Raw genomic sequence first — 21,918 nt, forward strand, 5'->3', positions numbered from 1 at the left:
AAAATGGGTGGGCTGCTTTGACCTTCACCTTTAGTCTTCTGCCTCTACTATGCCGATTTATCTTGTCATTTTTGGAACCTGTGTACCTCCTTGTCCAGATTGAGTTATGGTATAATGGCTCACTTGTTATTTTGCATTCTGGGACAATGCTTTTTGATCTCAAAAGAGATAAGTGTATTTTTGAAATTTACTGCCCCATATTCAACAGGAAAGATGGTTTAGGCTAGTTTTCTAGCTTTCATTTACAATGTATGAAAACTTTTTAAAAAACTGTTGTAACTGTAACATAAAAGGAAAAAAAAACCTGAATTGATAGTAGTTAAAAGATTTAGATGGCTTTTTTTATTATTGAGTTCTTCCCATGTCATCTCAATTTGTCATTCTGAATTTAACAGCAATCCCACCTCCTACGAATCTGAAATTTATTCAGGTTGCTCCAACAAGTCTCACACTAACCTGGACTGCACCAAACGTGAAGCTTACTGGATATCGAGTGAGAATAAATCCCAAGGAAAAGACTGGTCCAATGAAAGAAATTAACCTTGCTCCAGATAGCACATCTGCTGTTATCTCTGGACTAATGGTGATACTTCTTTTTATTACTCTTGGTTTGATGTGCTTGTTTTGCAGCAATTTAAAATATAGTGAGAGAAAAATATAACTTATATTTAGCATTTATAAAATCAATTGGACTTGAAGGTAATGTTTAGAAGACATAAATTAAACACAAACATTTTTCACCTTTGCTTCACTTCATAATTAGCGTTAATCTTTTAAGGAAAAGATTATGCATCTTTTAAGGGTAGTATAGAGACTTTCACATATGTAGCAAGTTGTATAGGGTAATTACCCAAGCCTTAGGCTTTTTTTTCTTTGTAGAGCATCTAAGATACCGAAGGAGAAATATGGATAGGTACCAGTATGGTGAAATAGGATTTCCTTTTCCTGTTCTCCATTTCAGGCCTCTCCCTTGATTTTAAAATCTTTGAAGCAACATTGAAAGACCAAGAGAGGGCAGTGGGAGAGGAGGTGTTGTCTCCCCTCCTAATCTATTAATAGAAACCATATCCATGTTAGGCTTGGGTATGAATGTTTGGGTGATGAAGCAGAAGAAGAGAACCATTTGGTTGGAAAAAAAATTCCTCATCCCACTTTAGACATGAATACAGCAGATACACAGTCATGTTAGGTATTAGTCATTTTGTTATTTACTAAAATGGCATGTGTAACAGATTCTTTGAAGGATGCACATTTCCTAACTTCCTATGATTTTTTAATGTCTAGGTGGCAACTAAATATGAAGTTAATATCTATGCTCTGAAGGACTCTTTGACCAGCAGACCTACCCAAGGTGTAGTTAATACTCTGGAAAGTAAGTGGTCCCACATAATGAAAATTGCCATAAATCACTGAGCTGAAAGGCAAAACACTGTGTGGCTCTTTAGGCCAGGAGTACAAAGAAAGAAGCAGTATCAAGATACGTAGTCATTTTTCATCTTTGACATTACAAAATTGCATGTCATTCAGTAAAGTTAAAATTCAAGACAGATAAAGGAAGTGCCACTTCACACAGCGCATAACTACATTAGCACAAGATGTGATGTGATCAGCATTGAAGATGTTAAAAGGGGACGCTGTGTTTATCAGTGGCTAAGGAGGTAGGCTGTGCACTACCTTGGGATTCAAAGACACAGAAATAGAGTCACGTAGGGATCTTGGTGTGCTACGACTATTGTTCTCATATTCTTCTATAGGCTTCTATGTAGTAATTCTGCTATGCACTATGAGACAGTGGACAAGGAGCTAGACTTTTGCTGAACCAATAAGGCTAAAAAATGCCCTTAATGTTCCTAAATGGCCATCCTGGTTTCCTCTTTCCTTCTTGGTCAGTTTCAGTCACTGTGAATAGGAGATGGTGGGAGAGCCAGCTCACAACTCCTGTGATGTGGGGTGGGTTCTCTCTTCTCCTGCTTAACATCTGCATGAAGCTACTGGCTCAGATGATCTGATCATTTGGGGGGAGGTATAATCAATATGCAGATGACACCTAGCTATAGATCTCTACCCCAGACACGTTGAGTGATGCTGTGCATATCCTACTCTACCTGGGGGCCGTAGGGGCCTGGATGAGGGGCAGTGGGCTCTGACTCAACCCAAGCGAGACAGACTGGCTTTGATTATTTAGTTCTCTTGGGAACAAGGTTCTTCTGTCTTTGGAATTGGATGAAGTAGCACTGACTGAGACAGGCTTTGCACGCAACCTGGGGGTCCTCTCAGACTTGTGCTTCTGCTTGAAAAGCAAATGGCAGCTTTAATAGGGCCTTCACCCATCTTCAGATTGTGTGTCAGTTGTGCCCCATTCCTGATCTGGGTGACTTTGTTCAGTCACTCATTCCATTGTTACCTCTCATTTGGATTGTTGTGATGAGCTCTGCATGGGGCTGCCATTGAAAAGCATTTAAGGTTGATACAAAATTCGGCTGCACAATTAGTTAATAGTGCCTGTTACACAATACATGTAACAGTACTACTTTGGGAGCTATTCCGTTGTGTTTCCAGATGCTGATTGTCACCTTTAAAGCTCTACATGGCTTGGGATCCAGTTCTCAATGGATCGTCTTCTCCCAATCATTTCTAGTCATCCAATTTGGTCTAATAGATTGGGGATGATGTTAGTTGGGGGAGACCAGGGGGAGACCGGGGCCTTCCTGCCCATAGTCCCTGCCCTTTGGAACTTTCTCCGTTCACTGCCCAGGGTGGCCCCAACCCTATTGGCCTTTCGTAAGCTTTCAAGACCTGCTTATGTGCCTGGGGTCCAGAAAATGTTAGGGACTCCATTACTAATTTTGTATGTAATATGATAATTTTTAGTTGCCCTTACATATAATTTATAACTGATTTAATGTTTTTATGGATTTAATTATTATGAAGCTGTTTGTCACCCAGAATTGATTATATTGAACATAGAACATAGATTCTATCTATTGAGTATTGGATCTATTAATTGAGATTGGCAATTATATAAAATCAATCAATCTCTGGGCTGTGGACTGCAATTTATTTTAATGTTTTTTTTTTTTCTGTGAAACTTCTGAGCTCATTGTGACCTTTGTATTAATGATGAACGTTCCACCTTTTTGGTGCAGATGTTAGTGCTCCCCGTAGGGCTCGTGTCACAGATGTCACAGAGCGAACCATCACAATTACCTGGCGCACCAAGACAGAGGCCATCACGGGTTTCCAGATAGAGGCCGTTCCTGCTGGGGGTCAGAATCCAATTCAAAGAACGATTAGTCCTGATGTGAGAACCTACACCGTCACTGGTACGTGAGCTTCAGTTCTCTACCCTGAAACGTTCTATGATAATAACTTAGCAGGAAGGAAGAGAAACGTATTGCTAAAGAATATCATGCAGAATAAAACAAACCAAACTCTTGACAACTTTCTAGCACTTGAACGTTAACTAGGGTATTTTGTCCATTTTTTATTACCAAATTTAGAACATTATAAGCTGCTGGGCAGCTCCAAGGAGAATTCAGAAAACACGAATGTTGCTATAGCGGAAGGACCATGTTTCGTATGCTTTCAGTATTTTTAATTCATTCCCTGGGATCATTTCTTCAGAGCTCCCTGCCCTTCTGAGTTGTAAATATTAAGAATCGCATTTCCTATGGGCACTGAATAAATCATTTCCCCCATCACATCACCATGCAGTAGGTAGGATAAAAGGAACCATCGGTGGAATCTTCTTTTCTGCGCAACTTGTAAAGATCCAAAACGGTTTGGCTCCCCTTTGGGGTCTCTTGTCTTTTGTGATTGTGGAAATTCAGGTTTTAGAACTTCCGTGCCTGTTCATTTCTTTCTTGCCATCATACCTTCTGCCCTGGGCTCCAGGTGATCATTATGATCTAGTTTAATTTCTGATTCCTTCAGTTTCCACAGGGCCCTCCGTTATTGTTTCTTCATTGTTTGCAGAATGATTTCAGAATTCTGCAGGGATTTGAAGACTATTACACAGTCAATCTATAACACAATCAAAAGAAAGCAACAGTTTTTCTACTCCAGGGCTTGTGAACTGAATTTCTTTAACTCCTTGCTGTCTATTTTTAATGAATGTTAGCATAGAGCAGGGGGGTCAAACTTCACAATGGCATCACGTGATGTATTGGGACTCCCCCCCCCGTTCACTAAACGAGGTGGGGGTAGGGCCAGCGAGTGATGCATGTGGCCCACGGGCCGCAAGTTTCACACCCCTGGCATATAGGCTTCCTCCAATCAGAACATTACAAAAACACCATTGGTTTATTTTTAACTCTTTATTTTGATTTACAGGCTTGCAACCCGGTACTGACTACAAGATTTTTATCTATGCACTGAATGAGAATGCTCGCAGCTCCCCAGCAGAGCTTGATGCTTCCACTGGTAATGATGCTGAGTAAAAATTCCTATGAGCTTTCTTCTTTCACCTTTGTTCTTTGCAATTCTTTGTGACTGGTTTCTGTCTCCAATCACCTTCTGAGAATGACAAAAAACAAACATGACAGTGATTGAAAATAGATGGAAATTGCAATAACTAATATTCATTGAAATGGTTTTGCTCTTTAGCCATTGATGCACCTTCCAATCTGCGCTTCCTCACAACTACAAGCAACTCCTTGTTGATCAGCTGGCAGCCGCCACGGGCTAAGATCACTGGCTACATGATCAAATATGAGCAAGTTGGCGGCCCAACCCGGGAGCTAATTCCTCGTCCTCGTCCTGGTATTACTGAGGCCACTATCACAGGTATGAACTTTTCATAATGAAGCTCATTGACTCTGCCCTGGAACATCATATCGAGGAAAGGTAATTTGGCAGCATTTAGAATCTGCAGCCATAGGAAAACACAATGAGCCTTTGAAACTGCCATTAACTGCTGGATACAAGGAGTAGCAACGGCTCCTTGGGTTTACAGGCAAGATTTTCTCAGCTGCACTTTAAAATTGTGAGGATTGAACTTGGAATCATTTTGCTTCTAAATATTGTGAAGAAACTTTTTAAAAGTCAAACTGGGACTGGTGTATTGTGTAGTAACAATACATTAGGAGGGTATGAAGTAAAGCATTGATTTTCAAAACTAGGACATGTTCTCTACCTAACGACTTAATGATTTTTGAAGGCAAGTGTAGATTTTGATCCCATCCTAACATGTTTAGTCCATTTATAACTAATCTTTTTTGTCTTAAATCTGAAATAGAATACTCCACATAGGTACTTATTGCATGATAAGCTACAATATATCCTGGGGATTGAAGGCAGATAAGAATTGGTGTTTTTTTTTAAATGATTGGTAATGATAGCACTTACAATGCTATAAGATTGTATACAACCAACAAAAATAGTTTAAAAAAAATATACATTACACAAAAGTAATAAAAGATAAAGCAATAGAGCCACAGAAACAGATAAAATCCTCATAAACTTATACTTTATTAAAATCTGAGCAGGCTTTTTGCATTTCTGAATATCCTAAATCCTGAATTGGCTGCAATGTCCTTTTAAATTTTTCTTCCATCAGATCTGGAGCCAGGGACAGAATATATCATTTATATAATTGCTGTCAAGAATAATCAGAAGAGTGAACCATTGATTGGAAGGAAAAAAACAGGTAACATTAGCTTAGATTTCATTCCTGTGTCTTCAAATAAATCCTATGCAATTCAGTGAGAAATATTTCTTGAACAAACATATGTGGAATTGCATGGTCAAATCAATCTCAAAAGAAAAGCCCAAATGTCAGTTGGTCTTACCTGAATTGCATGTCTCAAAGGTGGCATGGGAGGAGTCACAACTGGGTGTTAACACAGCCTTTTTGCCCGAAGACTGAGGTAAATCTTGAGGCCACCCTTCCGCTCCTCCTCCTGACTTTCCCAGATTAACTGATGGTCTGCTGCAGAGAAACCTGGGAAGGGACAGAGAACACACACACACACACACACACACACACATCCTTCCTGCCCGATCCCTGACTGACCATAACTGAACTAGCTCAGGCACCTAGCGTGGGGCGCCCTAACGATGGGCAGTGACTACTCCCACACCACCTTCGAGACATGCAGTTCAGGTAAGACCAACTGACAGTCTCCGAAGTGAGGCTTGGGAGGAGTCACAACTGGGACATACCAAAGTTAGAGGGAATCACTGGGCCTGAGCCTCCTGGGAGTCCAGGACTCCATGAAGAACCCTCCTCACGGAGGCGTATGCATCCAGCCAGTAGTGCCTGATGAAGGGCAAGGGAGAGGACCAGGTGGCAGCTCTGCAGATCTCCTCGACTGGAGCCTGTGTGGCCCAGGCTGCTGAGGTGGCAGCACTTCTGGTGGAGTGTGTGGTGATGCCCTCTGGAACCTGGAGTCCTTGTGCTTTGTAGGCCTTGGAGATGGCTAATCTGATCCATCTGCTGATGGTGGCCGGAGAGTGGCTCCCCGGGTGGAGTTGCCATTCTCCATTGACGACTGTCTCCCTGCTGAGCCAGTCCGCCTGCTGGTTCTCTACTCCGGAGATGTGCTCTGCTCTGATCAATCGGATGTTCCTTTCCACCCTGTTCCCCAGCCGTAGGGCCTCGTTGCACAGAACCTTGGAATGCGTGCCCCCCTGCTTGTTCACGTGGGCCTTGGCTCCCATGTTGTCCATCAGGACCAGAATGTGTTGGTCAGACACTGTTGCCTTGAACAACAGATGGATGGCTCTGAGCTCCAGCCAGTTGATGTTGTTGTGCAGGTCCATTGGGGTCCAGCAGCCCTGGGCTATTTGGGATTCCAGATGCGCTCCCCAGCCGAATAGGTACCATTGCGGTCATTGCTCCCTGGGTTGGGGAAGGAATCTGGTTTAACGCACTGGGACTTAAGCACCTCTAAGAACAAGTCTGGGGTAGGGATCTCCTCCTTCTCCACCTGGGGCCTGTGGAAGGGCCCTTCTTGTTCCCCTCACTCGTGCCAGGGGTGGCAGCAGGGGTGGGCTTGGCTCTGGATTGTTGTCCAGGTCTGCCGTGGCCTTGGCCTTACGTAATAAGGAGCTAAATAAGGAGGGAGGGAAAAGACTGGTGATATTGGGCGCCTCAGGGACTTGGGCCTCCTCGTCCTCTGAAAACCCAATGTCCTTCAGTTCCCCCTCCTCTAGATCCGAGCCCTCGCTGACAGTGGAGGGAGAGGATGACCTGGTCTCTCTGGGGGCAGATGACCTGGAATGGTCATGAAGACCCCTGGGCTTACCCCGGGAAGTCTTTCTTCTGGAACCCTGGGACTGGTGCTTCATCCCTGTGGCTATCCTCTGTGCTTTGGTTCTGGCTAGGACCTCGTGAAAGCTCTCTGGGAGGAGGGATGAAGATCTGGGGGTTGCAAAAAATCCCCTGGACCTGGTGATTGTGGGGCCAGCTGGCGCCTGAAAGGGCTAGGAGCCCTGGGCCTGAAGGAATCTCCCCATGCCCCCGAGGGGTGGGTAGGTGATAAGGGGGGCCAAAGGGAACTGCGCCCTCTGTTAGAGCCCCTTGGGGATCCCAGGGAATCAGGCTGGGCCACGATACAAGATGGCGGCCACCGAGCCTATGGTCCGAGTTCTCCGCTCTGATCCTCGGGAAACACTGGGAGAATGTCATCTGCTGGGCCTCTGCTTTCTGCGATACCTCGATGCCTGGATCTCCTCGGAGCTTGCGGCTAGGTAAGGGCTCCCCCCCCCCCCAAGAACATCCAGCTGCTCGGGGCTTGTACTAGCGAAGCGGCAAGGCTCTAGGGCTAGCAGCAGGCGAAGCACGGATGAGGAGAGGTGATCCAAACAGAGGAATTAGTCTGCTGAAAAGATCTTCGAAGTGAAGGAAGAGTCAGGAAAAACACTCCTTCTGGGCCGAAGACTGAGGTTAATTTGGGAAAGTCAGGAGCAGGAGCAGAGGTGTGGCCTCAAGATTTACCTCAGTCTCTGGGCAAAATGGCTGTGTTAATACCCAGTTGTGACTCCTCCCACGCCTCACTTTGGAGACCGTACTTGTTTTTGAATTTCTGGTAATGAGGCAGTTAATTGTATAATCCTCTTACCATTTCATTTGCCACTGTCATTTATATATTTGAAGATAAGTGAGTATACTTTTGTAACTTACATAAACATTGTTTACAACCTCTCATTGCTTAGATGTTGATTTATGCAAAATATAATAGAATTCTAGTTCATTATCGTTTCATGGATTTAGTTAATCTTCCTTTCTTCTGAATTTTCTGTGAAAATGATTGAAGTGCTGTCTAGGCTGAATTTGGCAGAAGGTATGATAGATATATTCCAGATAAATCGATTTAGTTCACTTTAAATGTCCATTTGAAGTTTGATAACATTCTCTAACACCCTATGCAAGGTGAAGGACTTTTGATTGCTAAAATCTCAAAAATATATTACTGCAACCCTGATTGGCTGCAAAACCAGCCTTTCTTACTATGATATCAAAAACCTGAGAATGATTTTTATTTATTTATTTATTTTAAAAAAAATCTATTGTACTATACTAATTTATTCAGAATGAAAATTCTCTGTTCAAGAGTATTTAATTCCAGATAAATAGAGAATGTTATATTATAGCATTGAATTAGATTTCAACTACAGTTTAAATCTTCCTTATTTCCATTGACTCAGTAAATTAAAAAAGGGGATAATTTGGTTTGAATTATTGATTCCTGTGGATTAAAAATCTCTCATGCTCTCCTCCTATTTCTTTATTTTTAGTACTTTCATTAGGTCTAAATCAGCTACTTTATATTTTATGAAAAATAATGATTTATAACAAATAAATTAATCATGTTTCATGAAACTATTCGTTGGTGAAAGAAAACGGCTGTTTTACATATGGTCTCATAACCAAAGGGTAGGAAGTAGATCCATAAAACTCTTGGGAATAATTTGCTGGCTCTCCAATTGAAACTGTAGATTCAATTATTGAAGCATTTATAGGAATCCAAGGGTTGACATTTTAGGAGAACTGGTTTTGTAAATATGTAAATATGTGTAATGCAATATATAATTCTCCCTTAAGAAATTTATTTTGGGAAAACTATGTAGCAGTAACGGTGATTAAGGTGTTAAATTCATTTACTTATAAATATAGCAGCAATTCAGTCGTTTGGCAAATGGGGCTTTTGCTTTTTATGCATCTTTCAAAATTCTTTGGTCGTCATTCTAATTTGGCTTTACTTCCAAATTCCAATGCTTTCTTTTGGTTCAAGCGCTGTGAGAGTAATTTAACGAGGCTTTGAAGAATAATGTTGCTTTTTTGAGACTATTGCTAAAATTTAATTGCTTGAATTAAGATACCGTGGGGCAGATTTCCTCCATCTCAAATGGGACGCTTGTTGGAGCTTTCGGCCCCTGGCTTTCACGGCTTCTAACCTTTCTTTGGCTAGATGAGCTTCCCCGGCTGGTAACTCCACCGCATTCTGGTAAAAAGATGACAGAGATCTTGGATGTGCCTTCTGTTCTGGGAAATGTACCTTACCTCACAAACAACCCCTATGACAATGGAAACGGTATCCCAATTCCAGGTTCTTCTGGTCAGCAACCCATCCTGAGCAACCCAGGTCAGCAAGTCATTGTGGAAGAATTTGCGTCTCGAACCTCCCCAACTCCAGCAACTCCCGATAGGGAAGAACAGGCAGTCGTGTTGATCCATCATCCCTTTCAGGTTCCTGATGTTGACAAACCTTCTTATCATCACACCCTTCTATCCAAGGATAATTACACAAGGCCCCAGGAAGCACTTTCTCGGACAACTATCTCGTGGACACCTTACACAGATAGCTCTGAATACATTATTTCTTGCCAACCGGTCAGTGCTGAAGAAGAACCTATTGAGGTAACTTAGATTAATTGTCAGTGATGAAACAATGTGCCCATATTGCTTTTAGTTAAATAACAGCTTCTGTATAAGATCTACCAGGTAAGCTGAACCAGCTGTGGTGCTTTGTGTCCACCAAGGGCAACAATGGAATTTGTGTTTGTTGACGTTATCACTTAAGAATGAGGATTTAAGAAGAAAAGCAGTAGTGCTGCCTCTTGTTTGAGGACGGGTGGGTTTTTTAAGGAGAGAGTTCTAAATCTGAGAAACCACAATCCAGTAGGATGGGTTGAAGTTTCTTCAGGAGACCAGAAATGGCTGAATTGGAAGACATTCGATAGCTCTACGGAATCAGACTTTTAAAAAGTCTGGAATAGGGATTTTCATAGAACAATTTCAGATGGAAACTACCCACAGCAGAGTTTGGAAGGGAGATGAAGAGGAAAGCCAGATAAATCTGGTATATATATATATATATATATATATATATATATATATATGTATGTATGTATGTATGTATGTATGTATGTATGTATGTATGTATGTATGTATGTATATGTATATGTATATGTATATGTATATGTATATGTATATGTATATGTATATATATATCGGTATTTTAGAGGTAGAAGGGAAAGAGCTAGAAACTGGCAAATGTGTGCATCAAAGCAGGTGAGTTGATTGCTGCATTTGCACAATATAGATAAGAGAATTATTATTCTCTTCCTGATGAGACAGTGAAATTTACAATTTGCTGACCACTTTTGCAGAAGCTTTAGGGGCCACCTGGAGGGTTTTGACTTTGCATTTGTGATTCCTGTTGAATATCTGTCCTCTAAATAATAGCACTTGTCTTGTCATCATGCTGCCTAATAATAACTGGATTAAAAGATAAAAATGTAACACGAAGAAGGATCTATGATGAAAACAAAGCAATGGAATGAAAAAAAAGTGAGCCAGTTAATTGAACATATGTGGAAAATAATTGCTAACATTAGAGAGAGTAGGCTTTAAACAGAAAATAACCGATATTAGCAAAGTTTTCTTAAGATTGATCTCTGATGACTACATAAACAGGGCTATATAATTTTCTTAGCAAAAAATGTCAAGTAGCTTCCTCTAAAGTTTGTTCAATTTCTCAGTTTAATCTGGACCTATGGGTCGCCTGATAGTCCCCTATCTATGTATTAACTATGACTGCCCTTCTGGGTTCATCCAAAATCTGCGGAGGGCTGTCACCTCAAAAGAGCCTGTATCTGGATAGGCACTTTCAGGTGCAGACAATAAACTGCCATTCAAATCCCGTTTACATTGGAAAAAATCATACTGGAATTAACAAGAGGTGTGAATAAAGAAGGCTAATGTTAGATTCCAGGGTAGGTTTCTGTTGTCTAAAAAGGCACACAGGTTTATTGCTCTCACTGAAGATAATATGAAAATTAGTTAAAGGTTATAATGTAAATTCTTCCTCCTGTTAAATGGCTCACTACCGGAAAACGTATAAGAACCAGTTTCCTATATTGCTAGAAAGCAAAAAAGTTTTAAAAACTATGTTTTAAACAACCTTTTCTCAAACCACAGCTCAAAGTTCCTGGCGAGTATTCTAGTGCTACTCTTATGGGTCTTACTAGGGGGGCAACCTACAACATCATAGTAGAAGCAGTTAAAAATCGGAGAAGACACAGAGTTCTTGAAGAGACGGTTACAGTGGGCAATGATGGTGAGTGGGAATGAGAAGATTCTACTATTATGCTTATCTAATTTTATTTCACAATGGTATTTTTTTACAGCTTACTAGTTGATAGAGAGACGCTGTGGCGTAGTGATTTAAAAGATGCCAGAGAAGGTCTGCTCCGGCGGTTCAAGTCCTACCATCATGTGATGGAGGGGACTCGTCACTTGCCCCAGCTCCTGCCAATCTAGCAGTTTGAAACATATAAATGCAAGTAGATTAAAAGGTGCCACTTTGTTGGGAAGGTAACAGTGCTTCACTGGCCTAGAAACGGACATGTGAACTGCCCCCTAAAGTCAGCTATGATTAGCGGAATAAAACCTGCAGAGACTCCTTTTCCCCCCTTTTACTAGCCGATGATTGCGCTGGCTTCATGTTATCTCCATAGTCCTTTAGGGAGAGCACACACGGGCCCTCTCTTCCTTGGTCTTATACACACACGCAGCCTTGTTTACTTCCCCACGAAGGGAATCTAGTCGGAGAGGGAAAAAGTGGGAATGCTTCTTGTCTTAGTCCAGGATCCTAACTACCATAGTTCTTCAGTTCTCTAGTAGGCTAGTTATATAATAACCTGTTCAGAATACTTTATTTTTCCCTGATCACCATCCCAATATTTGTCATTGCTGTTTCATTTGCAGATGGGAATGCCCACACACAACTGAAATTTTTTTTCTCTGTTAAAAAAAGCTCATTAAGAAAAACCATGCATTTAAAGCAAAAGGTCTTAATGATAAGAAGACACACACACCCCACACACACACGTCTGAAATGATATGCCATTGAACACTACAACCTCTTCATAGCTGGTCTGAGTATCTACAAAAGGCAGAAATCCACAGCTACATTCTTCTTGTAAGGCCAAAGGCTTTCCCTGGCTAAGAGCAGCTTCTCAAGATGTCTCCTGGGAGTCTTAATCTAGAAGGAACATTTTGCATATGCTTTCTGCCGCTGACTCTGGGCGTTTTTCTTCCTGTAGCCTTGAGTGAGAATTCCATGTATGCATGTAATTATGATGAGGCATCTGTTATAAGGAGTGTAGAGAGGGTTCATCATTACCTGCAGAATGTATGGATGTAACAAAATGTTATTTACTTTGCTTTGCAGTTTCTGAAAGATTAAGCCCACCCACTGATGATGTATGTTATGATACCTTCACTGGTTCTTTCTATTCCATTGGGGATGAGTGGGAAAGACTGTCTGACACTGGATTCAAATTGTGGTGCCAATGTTTAGGTCTTGGTAGTGGACATTTCAGATGTGATTCTTCAAGTGAGTACCTTCTTGTACATCTTTTTTATTAATAGTTAGGACATACGGAACTCTTAAATATTAATTTAAATGTGCTTTCTACACTAGAATAATGTCCATATTTTGCCGTTCATAAGTTCTCCTTTTTTGTAGTCTACTTATCTAACTTGAAATTACTTTGTTAAAAATTTGTGTTCCCATATTTTGTCTTAAAAGTGACTCTTTATTACTGGCAATTGACAAGAGCTATTTTGAAAGCATGGTTCTTGGTTGGCATGTACCGGTTAATCAAAAATATGGTAAATTCAGGAATAATCATTAATTCAGGAACAGAGAATGTACAAACATGGTGCAACTTGGATACTGAGAATCAGGATTATGTCTTTTTAAAGGTATAGAGCTTGGGTTAGGGAGAATGACTCAAGGTTTTTCTGGAGTAGCTTGTGCGAGGGTTCAGGAATGGGTATTACCATGTCCAATCTGCCTAGAGACTGAGTTAGAATTGAAACTCTGCTGTCTCTGCCTGGCTCCAGTTTCAACTTAGTCTCGGCCCTAGAGAGACCATTTTGTCTTGGTTCCTGATTTCTTTCCTTAAATCATCTTCCTTGCTATTCCCTTTCCTGCACCTTCCTACCTCCTCCCCTCTGGACTTCCTTCACTTCTTATTTGAGTGGAAGCTGAACCTTACTGCCAGGAGAAGGCACTGATTGAAGAGCCACCCACTGGGGCTCAAATTGGTGGTTGTAGGGCGATTGCCTGGGCCGCAGGCAGATGTCCCACTGTACCAGGGACAGGACGGTCTTTGTTGCTGCTTCTTTTTGGGCTGGGGAGTTGGCGACTGCCATTTTGGGACTCCACGTGCTGCAGCTCAGAGAAGTATGTAGGTGGGTTGCAAGGATCGGCTGGGCTCGTTGCTCGTCGCAGGCATATTGTATTGTATTTGTATTGTATTTATTAAACTTGTATGCCGCCCTATTCCCAGGGGGACTCAGGGGGGCGAACAAACACATGGGGAAGGGGCAATACAAAAATGAACAAGACAAACAGAATACAGAGACAGATTAAAAATACAACAAACGCAGCAATTCAAGTGGGGCAGGGAACTCAACAGCCCCAGGCCTGCCAGAACAGCCAGGTCCTGATGGCTATGCAGAAAGCCTGAAGGGTGGTGAGGGTCCGAATCTCCATGGGGAGATCATTCCAGGGGGCCGGAGCAGCCACAGAAAAGGTCCTCCCCCGGGTGGTCGACAGTCGACACTGGCTAGCTGATGGTATCCAGAGTAGGCCTAATCTGTGGGATCTAATTGGTCATAGGGAGGTAATTGGCAGGAGGCGGTCTCTCAAGTACCCAGGTCCGATACCATGTAGGGCTTTAAAAGTAATGACTAGGTGACCCGATCTCACTGAGAGTGCCAACGAGGGGACAATTGGAGGCATGATCTCCTGTTGTATTGTGGATAGCCTTTTTTCCCGTCTTGTGGTGTTTCGGGCCGTGGAACCGGAGGCCGCCATTTTGGGAGCCACATGGAGGCAAGGTGCCATGCTTGATCCTTCAGCTTGCCACTTGTCCCTGAACCACAGGATAAGAAGATTGGAGTTGGTAGAGGCAATTTCAGTGACTTGTGAGTACATGTGGCCGGAAGGGGTGGCCAAGAGGATGGACGCTATGCCCTAGGAAGACATATCCCTGTGCCAGGAGCATACTGTGTCAGGGGGTCTTGCTCCATCCGGAGCCTCAGTGGCTCCAGTTGACCGCATTGCCCTTCATAAAGCATTATCGGCTGGACACTTATGCATCAGCTGAGGCTTCCTTTGGCAGAAGGGTGTTGCAACGGGTGTTAGACACCTCGGCAGCTCAGGATCCGTAGATTCCCATCCTTGGACACCAGCTTTGGTATGTCCCATTCCTGAACCTTCCCACAAGCTACTCCGGAGAAGTACAGTTGGTCTTACCTGAACTGTCTTTCTTGGAGTGTTGTGGGAGGGTTCAGGCCCACCCTAAAATGCAAGTAAAATGCAGATTTTAGTACTTGTTGACCTGAGCCAGGCAGTAGAGGTCCTTGTTAGCCTAGGTCAGCCAGTGGACTGGGAGGGGTAGGAGGAGTTTCTTCTACCCTTACCTTCCAGGTATCTCAATGGAGCTACTGGAAACTGGATCCAGGCAGAGAGAGCAGAGTGGCATGGCTTCAGTTCTAACTCAGTCTCTGGGCAGATTGGATGTGATAATACCCATTCCTGAGCCTCCCACAAGACTGTGAGAAAGACAGTTCAAGTAAGACCAACTGTTCTTCTAGTCCTTCACTAGGTGAATTTTGAGCCAGTCCTGTCACTCAACCTACCCATTCAAGTTTGTCACATGCAATTCCATCAACATTATCATTTTATCAGAATTCTCAGACTATGTTGCTGCTCTTGAGAATAGCCAGAAAATTACCTCTGCCTAATTATGACTTAGTTTCAATGTAGGGCCCTCCTCCAATGTAATCCATCACTATATCCAGACACAGAATCTAATCTGTAAGCATTTGCAGCCATTATTAGAATCCACCTGAAACCTTAATTGATTGATTCATTCATACTATGGATTATAGCTTATATTCCCCTATACTTTGAACCCTGTGGAGTCAAAAAGCTTGCTAAAACAATAAAAATAATCTTGAATTATGTATTACATATGATGCATTTTATGTTCCAATAATAAATAAGGTATTGAGATGAAATTTTAGGAATAAATTTTGGCTGACCCTAGGATGTGGATATGTAAATTGCTACACATTTGAGTAGAGGTCATAGTGGGAATCTTGCCCACATTGAGTCACTGAGCTCATTGGAAGGAGCTGTTCTGGGGCTCAAACAGGGATTTTCCAGGCATTCTTGCTCTGAGGTCAAGGCAACGTAGTTGTTGGGTTGAAGGACTTTGGAAGAAACTGAACATTGAACCAGGGTCCTTCAACACAACTACTACGTTGCCTTGACCTTAGAGCAAGAATTCACACTTGCAAATAGGAAATGTGTAGGAAATGTTGTCTGAAATGTTGATCATAAATCGCAATAGACATATAGTGCTTTACAACACTAAGTGGTTTACAGAGTCAGCATATTGTGCCCAGCAATCTGGGTCCCCATTTTACCAACCTCGTAAAAACAGAAGGCTGAGTCAACCTTGCGCTGGTGAGGCTTTCTTAAGATCTCCAACTGTGATTAAGTTGCCATTTCATTTCAGTGGCCCTGGAGCAGAGCTCTTCCTTTCTCAACTAAGATGTTGCTCTATGTCGTTTCCTCTCACCAATGCATCAGTTTCAGGGCACAAGCAGTACAAAAATCAACTTGTATTAAAAGCTTTGCAGTTGCAAACCATTCCGCTTCCAACTATTATTTTGTTTCGTTCAGAGTGGTGTCATGACAATGGGATGAACTATAAGATCGGTGAGAAGTGGGATAGGCATGGAGAGAATGGCCAGGTGATGAGCTGCACTTGCCTTGGAAATGGAAAAGGAGAATTCAAGTGTGACCCCCGTATGTATTTTTCATGAACAGCGTCTCTAACTTACGTTGTACAGATAAGCCCTGAATTCCGAGTGTTCCCTTGGCGAACGTTCTACGTTATACAATAGGCGCTCCCTAGTCTTTACGAACAAGTCCCGAAATTACAAACGTTGCAGCACCAAGGCAGTTGTTCACCCTTAAAAATGACCCAGAAGCTCTGCAACATTCGCCCTGCCTCTTCCACCCCCACCTCACCCCGACCGGGTCTTCACAGACCCTTCGCCCGTGGAGACTTCCTTTGCTAAGGCTCTGTCCCAAGTTTTTTTGCTTGCTTCGTTGCTTCAGGGTTTCGGTGCATTCGCAGAGGACAGGGGCCTAAACGTAGCATGAGATCACGCAAGATCTCATGCTACTGATCTCGCGGGATCTTGCACTTTAGGCCTCTTATCCCCTGTGAATTGAGGCCTGCACATTTGCAAACAGAGGAAAGGCCTTTCCCCCGTTTGCCATTTTCTTGCCGAAGGCTGCCTACAGATTGCGTCCCCGTAGGCTTTGGCTCCCAATGGAGGTTGGGAGGAGTGGGTGTGCCTTTCCAAAACTCTCTTCCTACCGCAAAGGTTTTTTCCAAAGGGCTGATGAAGCCGACAGCGACTCAATCCTCAAGCATTTTGGCGGTGAGAAAGGGGGCCCGGAAAGGCCCTCTGCACCCCTTTTCCTGTCGCCAAAGTCTTCACCAAGCACTTCAGTGGGGAGAAAGGAGGACTGGAAGGGCATGCGTGGCCCTCTGCACCTCGTTTTGTGTCGCCTAAGGCTTCATCAAATGCTTTGCCGACAAGAAAGGAGGGAGCAAAACAAAAAATAAAAAGACTTTCTTTGAAAAAAAGAAAGAAAGGGGGGGGGCAGGCCAAAAAACAGGCTGGAGAGACAGACCTTCATAAGGAAAGTGACCCGGCATGGCAGGTTATGGGGAGAGCCATTCTGGGGACTGCAGGGGAGGGAGAACAAGGTAATAAGGAGGCCTGTTCTATCACTAAGCCCCCCATGGCCTTCCCCACCCTGAGATGCCTCTTGTGCCCTTAACGAGCCTTGCATTCAATTAGCAAATGTGTGGGCAAAAGGAAGAATTGATCACATTCAAATTACGCAATTCACACCTACGAATCCTCGGGTTATGAATGGAATGGGCAGGCTCCATCTCATTCAAAACTCAAGGACTACCTATATTGAATGGAAATATATAGATTATTTTGCAGAATTCAAATAGTTAATTTATAAAACAATCCCTACTGTAATAGAAGAACAGCCAGTCAGCAGATCATGCTCTGATACACTGCTATAAAACTATAAAACTGTCCCTATAAAACTATCCTCCCAGCCATTATGGGACTACAGTTCCTTCACCTTTGAAATGCAGCAGGAATACAACATTTTTATGGAATGCAGATTCCTAATTTTTTAATGCGATGCTAAAGACTGCCGCTTGGCCTGTAAAATTGTGGACTAGGGCCCTTTCTGAAAGGCAGATCTAATCAGGATTGGAGGAATTTTGAGATCCACGTATGGCTCTGGAGTACCAGACTGGACACTATTGACAAACTTGAAGAGTTTGAGAATTAATTTTCTTTTCCCTGTAACTTTTTAAGACAAAGGGAACTTCTTTTTCACTGTAAAGGGCAGTACCAGTACCAATGGGTTCAAGCTACAAGGGAAGAGATCAGGATAGATATCAAAAATAACAGTGTCAACTATCCACCAATAGAACAGGCTTCCACAAAATATCTTTGCTAGATATTTTGACTGAGCAGGAGAGGGATTCAGTGATTTCTGTAATTATTTTCAACTCTATGAAATGTTTTCTTCATAGATAATTATGGGGAAAAAAGAATCTGCAAAAATGTGCTCATACTAGAAAGCAATAGAATTAATTATTTCAGAATAATTTGGCAGTGTTTTAGGATGAAACTAATATTGGAGATAATGATAATGCATGCATAAGTTAACAAAGCGTGGTAGTCTTCCAATTTTTGAAAGACTTATTAATTGATTGCAGATGAAGCAACTTGTTATGATGATGGGAAGATGTATCATGTAGGAGAGCAGTGGCAGAAAGAATATCTTGGGGCCATCTGCTCATGTACCTGCTATGGAGGACAACAGGTAGGTATTTCCATTCTATGTCAAGTTTTTTGTTTATTTAACCAGACAATTTTTATAATCTCTTTGTGCTCTTGCTTAAAGCACTTAAAACAACTGCTCTGAATCAAGTTAAAAGATAATGTCAATTTTAAAATTTAGATATATTTGACTGTGTGTTTGTGTGCTTGTGAATAGTAGAAACGAGCCAAGTAATTAAATTGATCTGGTACATAAAAATATTCATATTCACAGAGTTGACTGTATCTTCAAAACAGACCTATGAGAAATAGTAAATCATATAAAATTATCAAACAAGATAATGAAAAATTAAAAAGTATGTTATTTTATATGATATGTGTTCTGTCCCCCCTCGTCCCACACCCACACACTCCGAGCCAAAGATAAGTTACGGCATTTAATTAGCAGACAGACAGACAGGCCCTTGGCAGCAAACCGGCACAGACAAACTTGGGCAGCAATCCAGCACAGATAAGCCGTGGCAGCAATCCAGCCTGCCAAGCTCACAATGAAGTTCTCCGTCATTAGTTCCTGCGTTGACTTCTGCAAGAGGGGCGTGTGCACAAGCAGTCTTTTTATAGTCTGGAGAGGAGCCTAATGACCACCAGCTGAGTGCAATTACCCCCTGTACTTGCGCAACTGTTCCTGACGCCTATTAGCTCTTCGGTGCCGGGCATCCAGGAACAACTCACTGCTGGCTTCTGGATCACTCTCCCTTGTCTCCTCCCCACCGGTCCTCCTGGTGGCCAACTAGTCTCTCTGCACCCTGCTGAGTTGGTACCCTGTCCAGGGTCCTCCAGAGCCGACTCACAGGGCCCCTCGCTGTCGGAGTCTGGTGGCAGCTCCAACGGCTCCTGCTGGGCCACAAGACATACATATATATACATAAAACCATTATTTTCATAAATTGTTATTTGCAGCAACGTTTAATGAGAACGGCCCATAAGACGCATTTGAGTGGGCAGCTATAAAAACTTTAAATTAAATGTGCTTATCTTGGAGTTGTTGAAATTATATTATTTCCATAATCCATTGTATAGCCACCTCCTTTAAATCTGGGCATGAAAGCAGGTATTCTTTCTGTTCCAAAAATGCTTTTGGAATCTTTACCAAGATTCCCAGCCCAAGAAGGAGATGAAGTCCAACAACATTTGAAAATACCCTCAAGAACATTCAGGTTTGGATTTTAAAAAAAATAATATTTTTTCTTACAGGGCTGGCGTTGTGACAATTGCCGTAGACCTGGTGCATCTGAAGGTTCTCCTAGTCAAACCTATTTACAGAGAGAGCAGCAAAGCCCAAACACGGTAAGTGAACATTGGCCTTCTGTGGGCTCATTCGTGGCTCTAAAATTTTAATCAATACTAAGAATAAAGTATTTTTTTCTCCTAATTGGATTTTGTGATTCTGCAGGCCCTATGTTTGCATGTTTTGTCCTTGGATGATGGGTGAATAACCTATTGTCTATTTTTTTCCCCTCACAATTTCACCCATTTGCTTTCTGTGAAATGGGGGTGTTCTATTGAATAAGAATAAATAGGAGATTCTGCCTTTAGTGCTCAGAGTCCCTTTGCCTTGTCCATTGCCAAAATACTGGAGCATATGTTCTAAAGCAAATTTCACAGCTTCCTAACGTGATTTATAGCAGGAGTGTCAAACTCGAGCCTCGTGGGCCGGATCCGGCCTGCAGGGTGCTTAGCTCTGGCCCGCGGGGCCGCCCTGGAAACAGCGAAGGACCGGCCCATGGCGCCTGCAGGAAGCCGTGGCAGAAGCCCGTTTTTGCTGGCAGAGGGCTCAGGCCATCACGGGCGCCCCCCACATAAGTGACATTGAGCTGTTAGATATCAAATAATTTTACTTTCTTTGGTAAATGATGTGGATCTGTTTGCGTTCTACATGATAGAATTGCAGTAACATAAACCAGAAAAGGTAAGGCTTAAACAAAATATAAAACAAATGGAAAGTACTTTCCCATGGAGTCCTAAGCATCAGTTACATTAGCAGAGGTGTCTATAGGCGTCAAGTGATAAAATATGCATTAAAAAAAGCAAAGTCTGTGATTATGTATTTGGGCCAAATATCAGGATCTAAGTACAGAAGGGCAGAATTTGCATCATATAATGTCACATGTATTTTGATCTAATCTCAGGTTGTTGCAGATGGTGAGACACACTGAATTTTTGTTCTGAAATCAAACGGTCATTTTAAGATTTTTCATTAAGAGCCTACAGTATAAATGTTGTTCAGATTATCCACACTTTCAGTAAGATACTTGCTGCCTTTTAACATTATGACTGCTAATTATATTTATCCATGTTTCCCCCAGCAGAACATCCACTGTCCAATTGAATGCTTCTACCCCTTACATCTACAGTCCGATGCCCAGAACCAACGTGGAGATTAATTATCAAGATTTTAACGTCAAGCAAAAAGAGGTTGCAGCCAAGACTATCACTATAAATACTGCTAGGAGAAAGCAGATCTATCTTATCTTGGGGTAAGGAAAGCATTTAGCTCTCATATTTGGGCTCCATAAAATCTGGATGACCACAGGTTTGTAGCAAAGACACTTGAGATTCTTTTCTGCCTTCTGGTGGTCATCTGGGTTTTCCTACCCCAGGCCTGATAGCTTTACAACAGCTGCACCACTTCTCCACTTCTGCTGCGCTTGTCCAAAGGAGGCCCGTTCTGGTGCATTTCAATTCTTCTTTTCATCAAGGAAGCATATATCCTGTCCATTCTTTTCCCAAAGTCTTTCAATATTTTCCTTAAAGCAACTATTGCTAATAATAAACGCTCAGCAATTTGTAAACACCCTCGGGACCATAAAAATTGGAGAGAGAAAATACTGAATATTCAAATGAAAATCCAAGAAGGAAATATGTTCTGCTAACCATGCAGGCGTCAATGGGAATTGCATATCCTATTACTGTGATATTTATAATATGCACAGCCTTAATCTTTATAAATGATCCTATTTTTCCCCTAGCAGTATATATGTATCTCATACTGTTATTTATCAACATCAATTTCCTTCTATTCCTCCCCCCCCCCAATCTCTAAATGTCCTTATATTTTTCTACAAGAAAATACATTAAAGACATTTAGTATACTGTGGACAGAAAAATTTGGTATAATTATGATCAGTGATTATTTTTTTATACCGTAAGTGCCAAAGCTTTCTGCTGTGAGAGACAATTCTTTTAATAAAAGGTTTCACCAAATTGTCTTTTTTTGAACTATTGTCTGATTTTTTTTCTAATTAATCTGAGCTCAGCAATCTGTAATCACTTCTGACATTATTATGCTTAGCAGCCCACAGAAACAGAATAGAACTAAAGAAAACCAATCTTAGGTATTATAGAAAGCTATAGAAAGTTTGTTAAATTCTTTAATTTCCTATTGTTTTCTCAAAATAAAACTCCAAAGGGAATTAGGTTGATAAAAGATTATT

At 42.0% G+C, this 21,918-nt stretch overlaps 1 protein-coding gene across 6 annotated transcripts in view; it reads left to right on the forward strand.

Annotated features, from left to right (window-relative positions):
* FN1 (fibronectin 1) overlaps positions 1-21,693 on the forward strand; it is a 97,019-nt gene extending 75,326 nt beyond the window's left edge. For 3 of the 6 annotated variants that reach the window (XM_087706232.1, XM_087706199.1, XM_087706223.1), the window contains 13 exons: positions 396-583; positions 1,285-1,372; positions 3,147-3,323; positions 4,333-4,422; positions 4,606-4,785; positions 5,558-5,647; positions 9,414-9,862; positions 11,426-11,564; positions 12,681-12,845; positions 16,215-16,340; positions 18,361-18,467; positions 19,679-19,771; positions 20,791-21,693. In XM_087706232.1, the coding sequence (XP_087562358.1) occupies positions 396-583; positions 1,285-1,372; positions 3,147-3,323; positions 4,333-4,422; positions 4,606-4,785; positions 5,558-5,647; positions 9,414-9,862; positions 11,426-11,564; positions 12,681-12,845; positions 16,215-16,340; positions 18,361-18,467; positions 19,679-19,771; positions 20,791-20,868 (1,970 nt within the window). In that variant the 3' untranslated portion in view covers positions 20,869-21,693. The remainder of the gene's footprint in view (positions 1-395; positions 584-1,284; positions 1,373-3,146; positions 3,324-4,332; positions 4,423-4,605; positions 4,786-5,557; positions 5,648-9,413; positions 9,863-11,425; positions 11,565-12,680; positions 12,846-16,214; positions 16,341-18,360; positions 18,468-19,678; positions 19,772-20,790) is intronic. The other 3 variants (XM_087706208.1, XM_087706228.1, XM_087706214.1) reach the window with 2 other exon arrangements.
* Positions 21,694-21,918: the final 225 nt, after the last annotated feature.

The sequence above is a fragment of the Thamnophis sirtalis genome, unplaced genomic scaffold (genome assembly GCF_051295495.1).
Source record: "Thamnophis sirtalis isolate CommonGarterSnake01/CBP01778 unplaced genomic scaffold, rThaSir2_p1.2 scaffold_1, whole genome shotgun sequence".
NCBI lineage: Eukaryota > Metazoa > Chordata > Lepidosauria > Squamata > Natricidae > Thamnophis > Thamnophis sirtalis.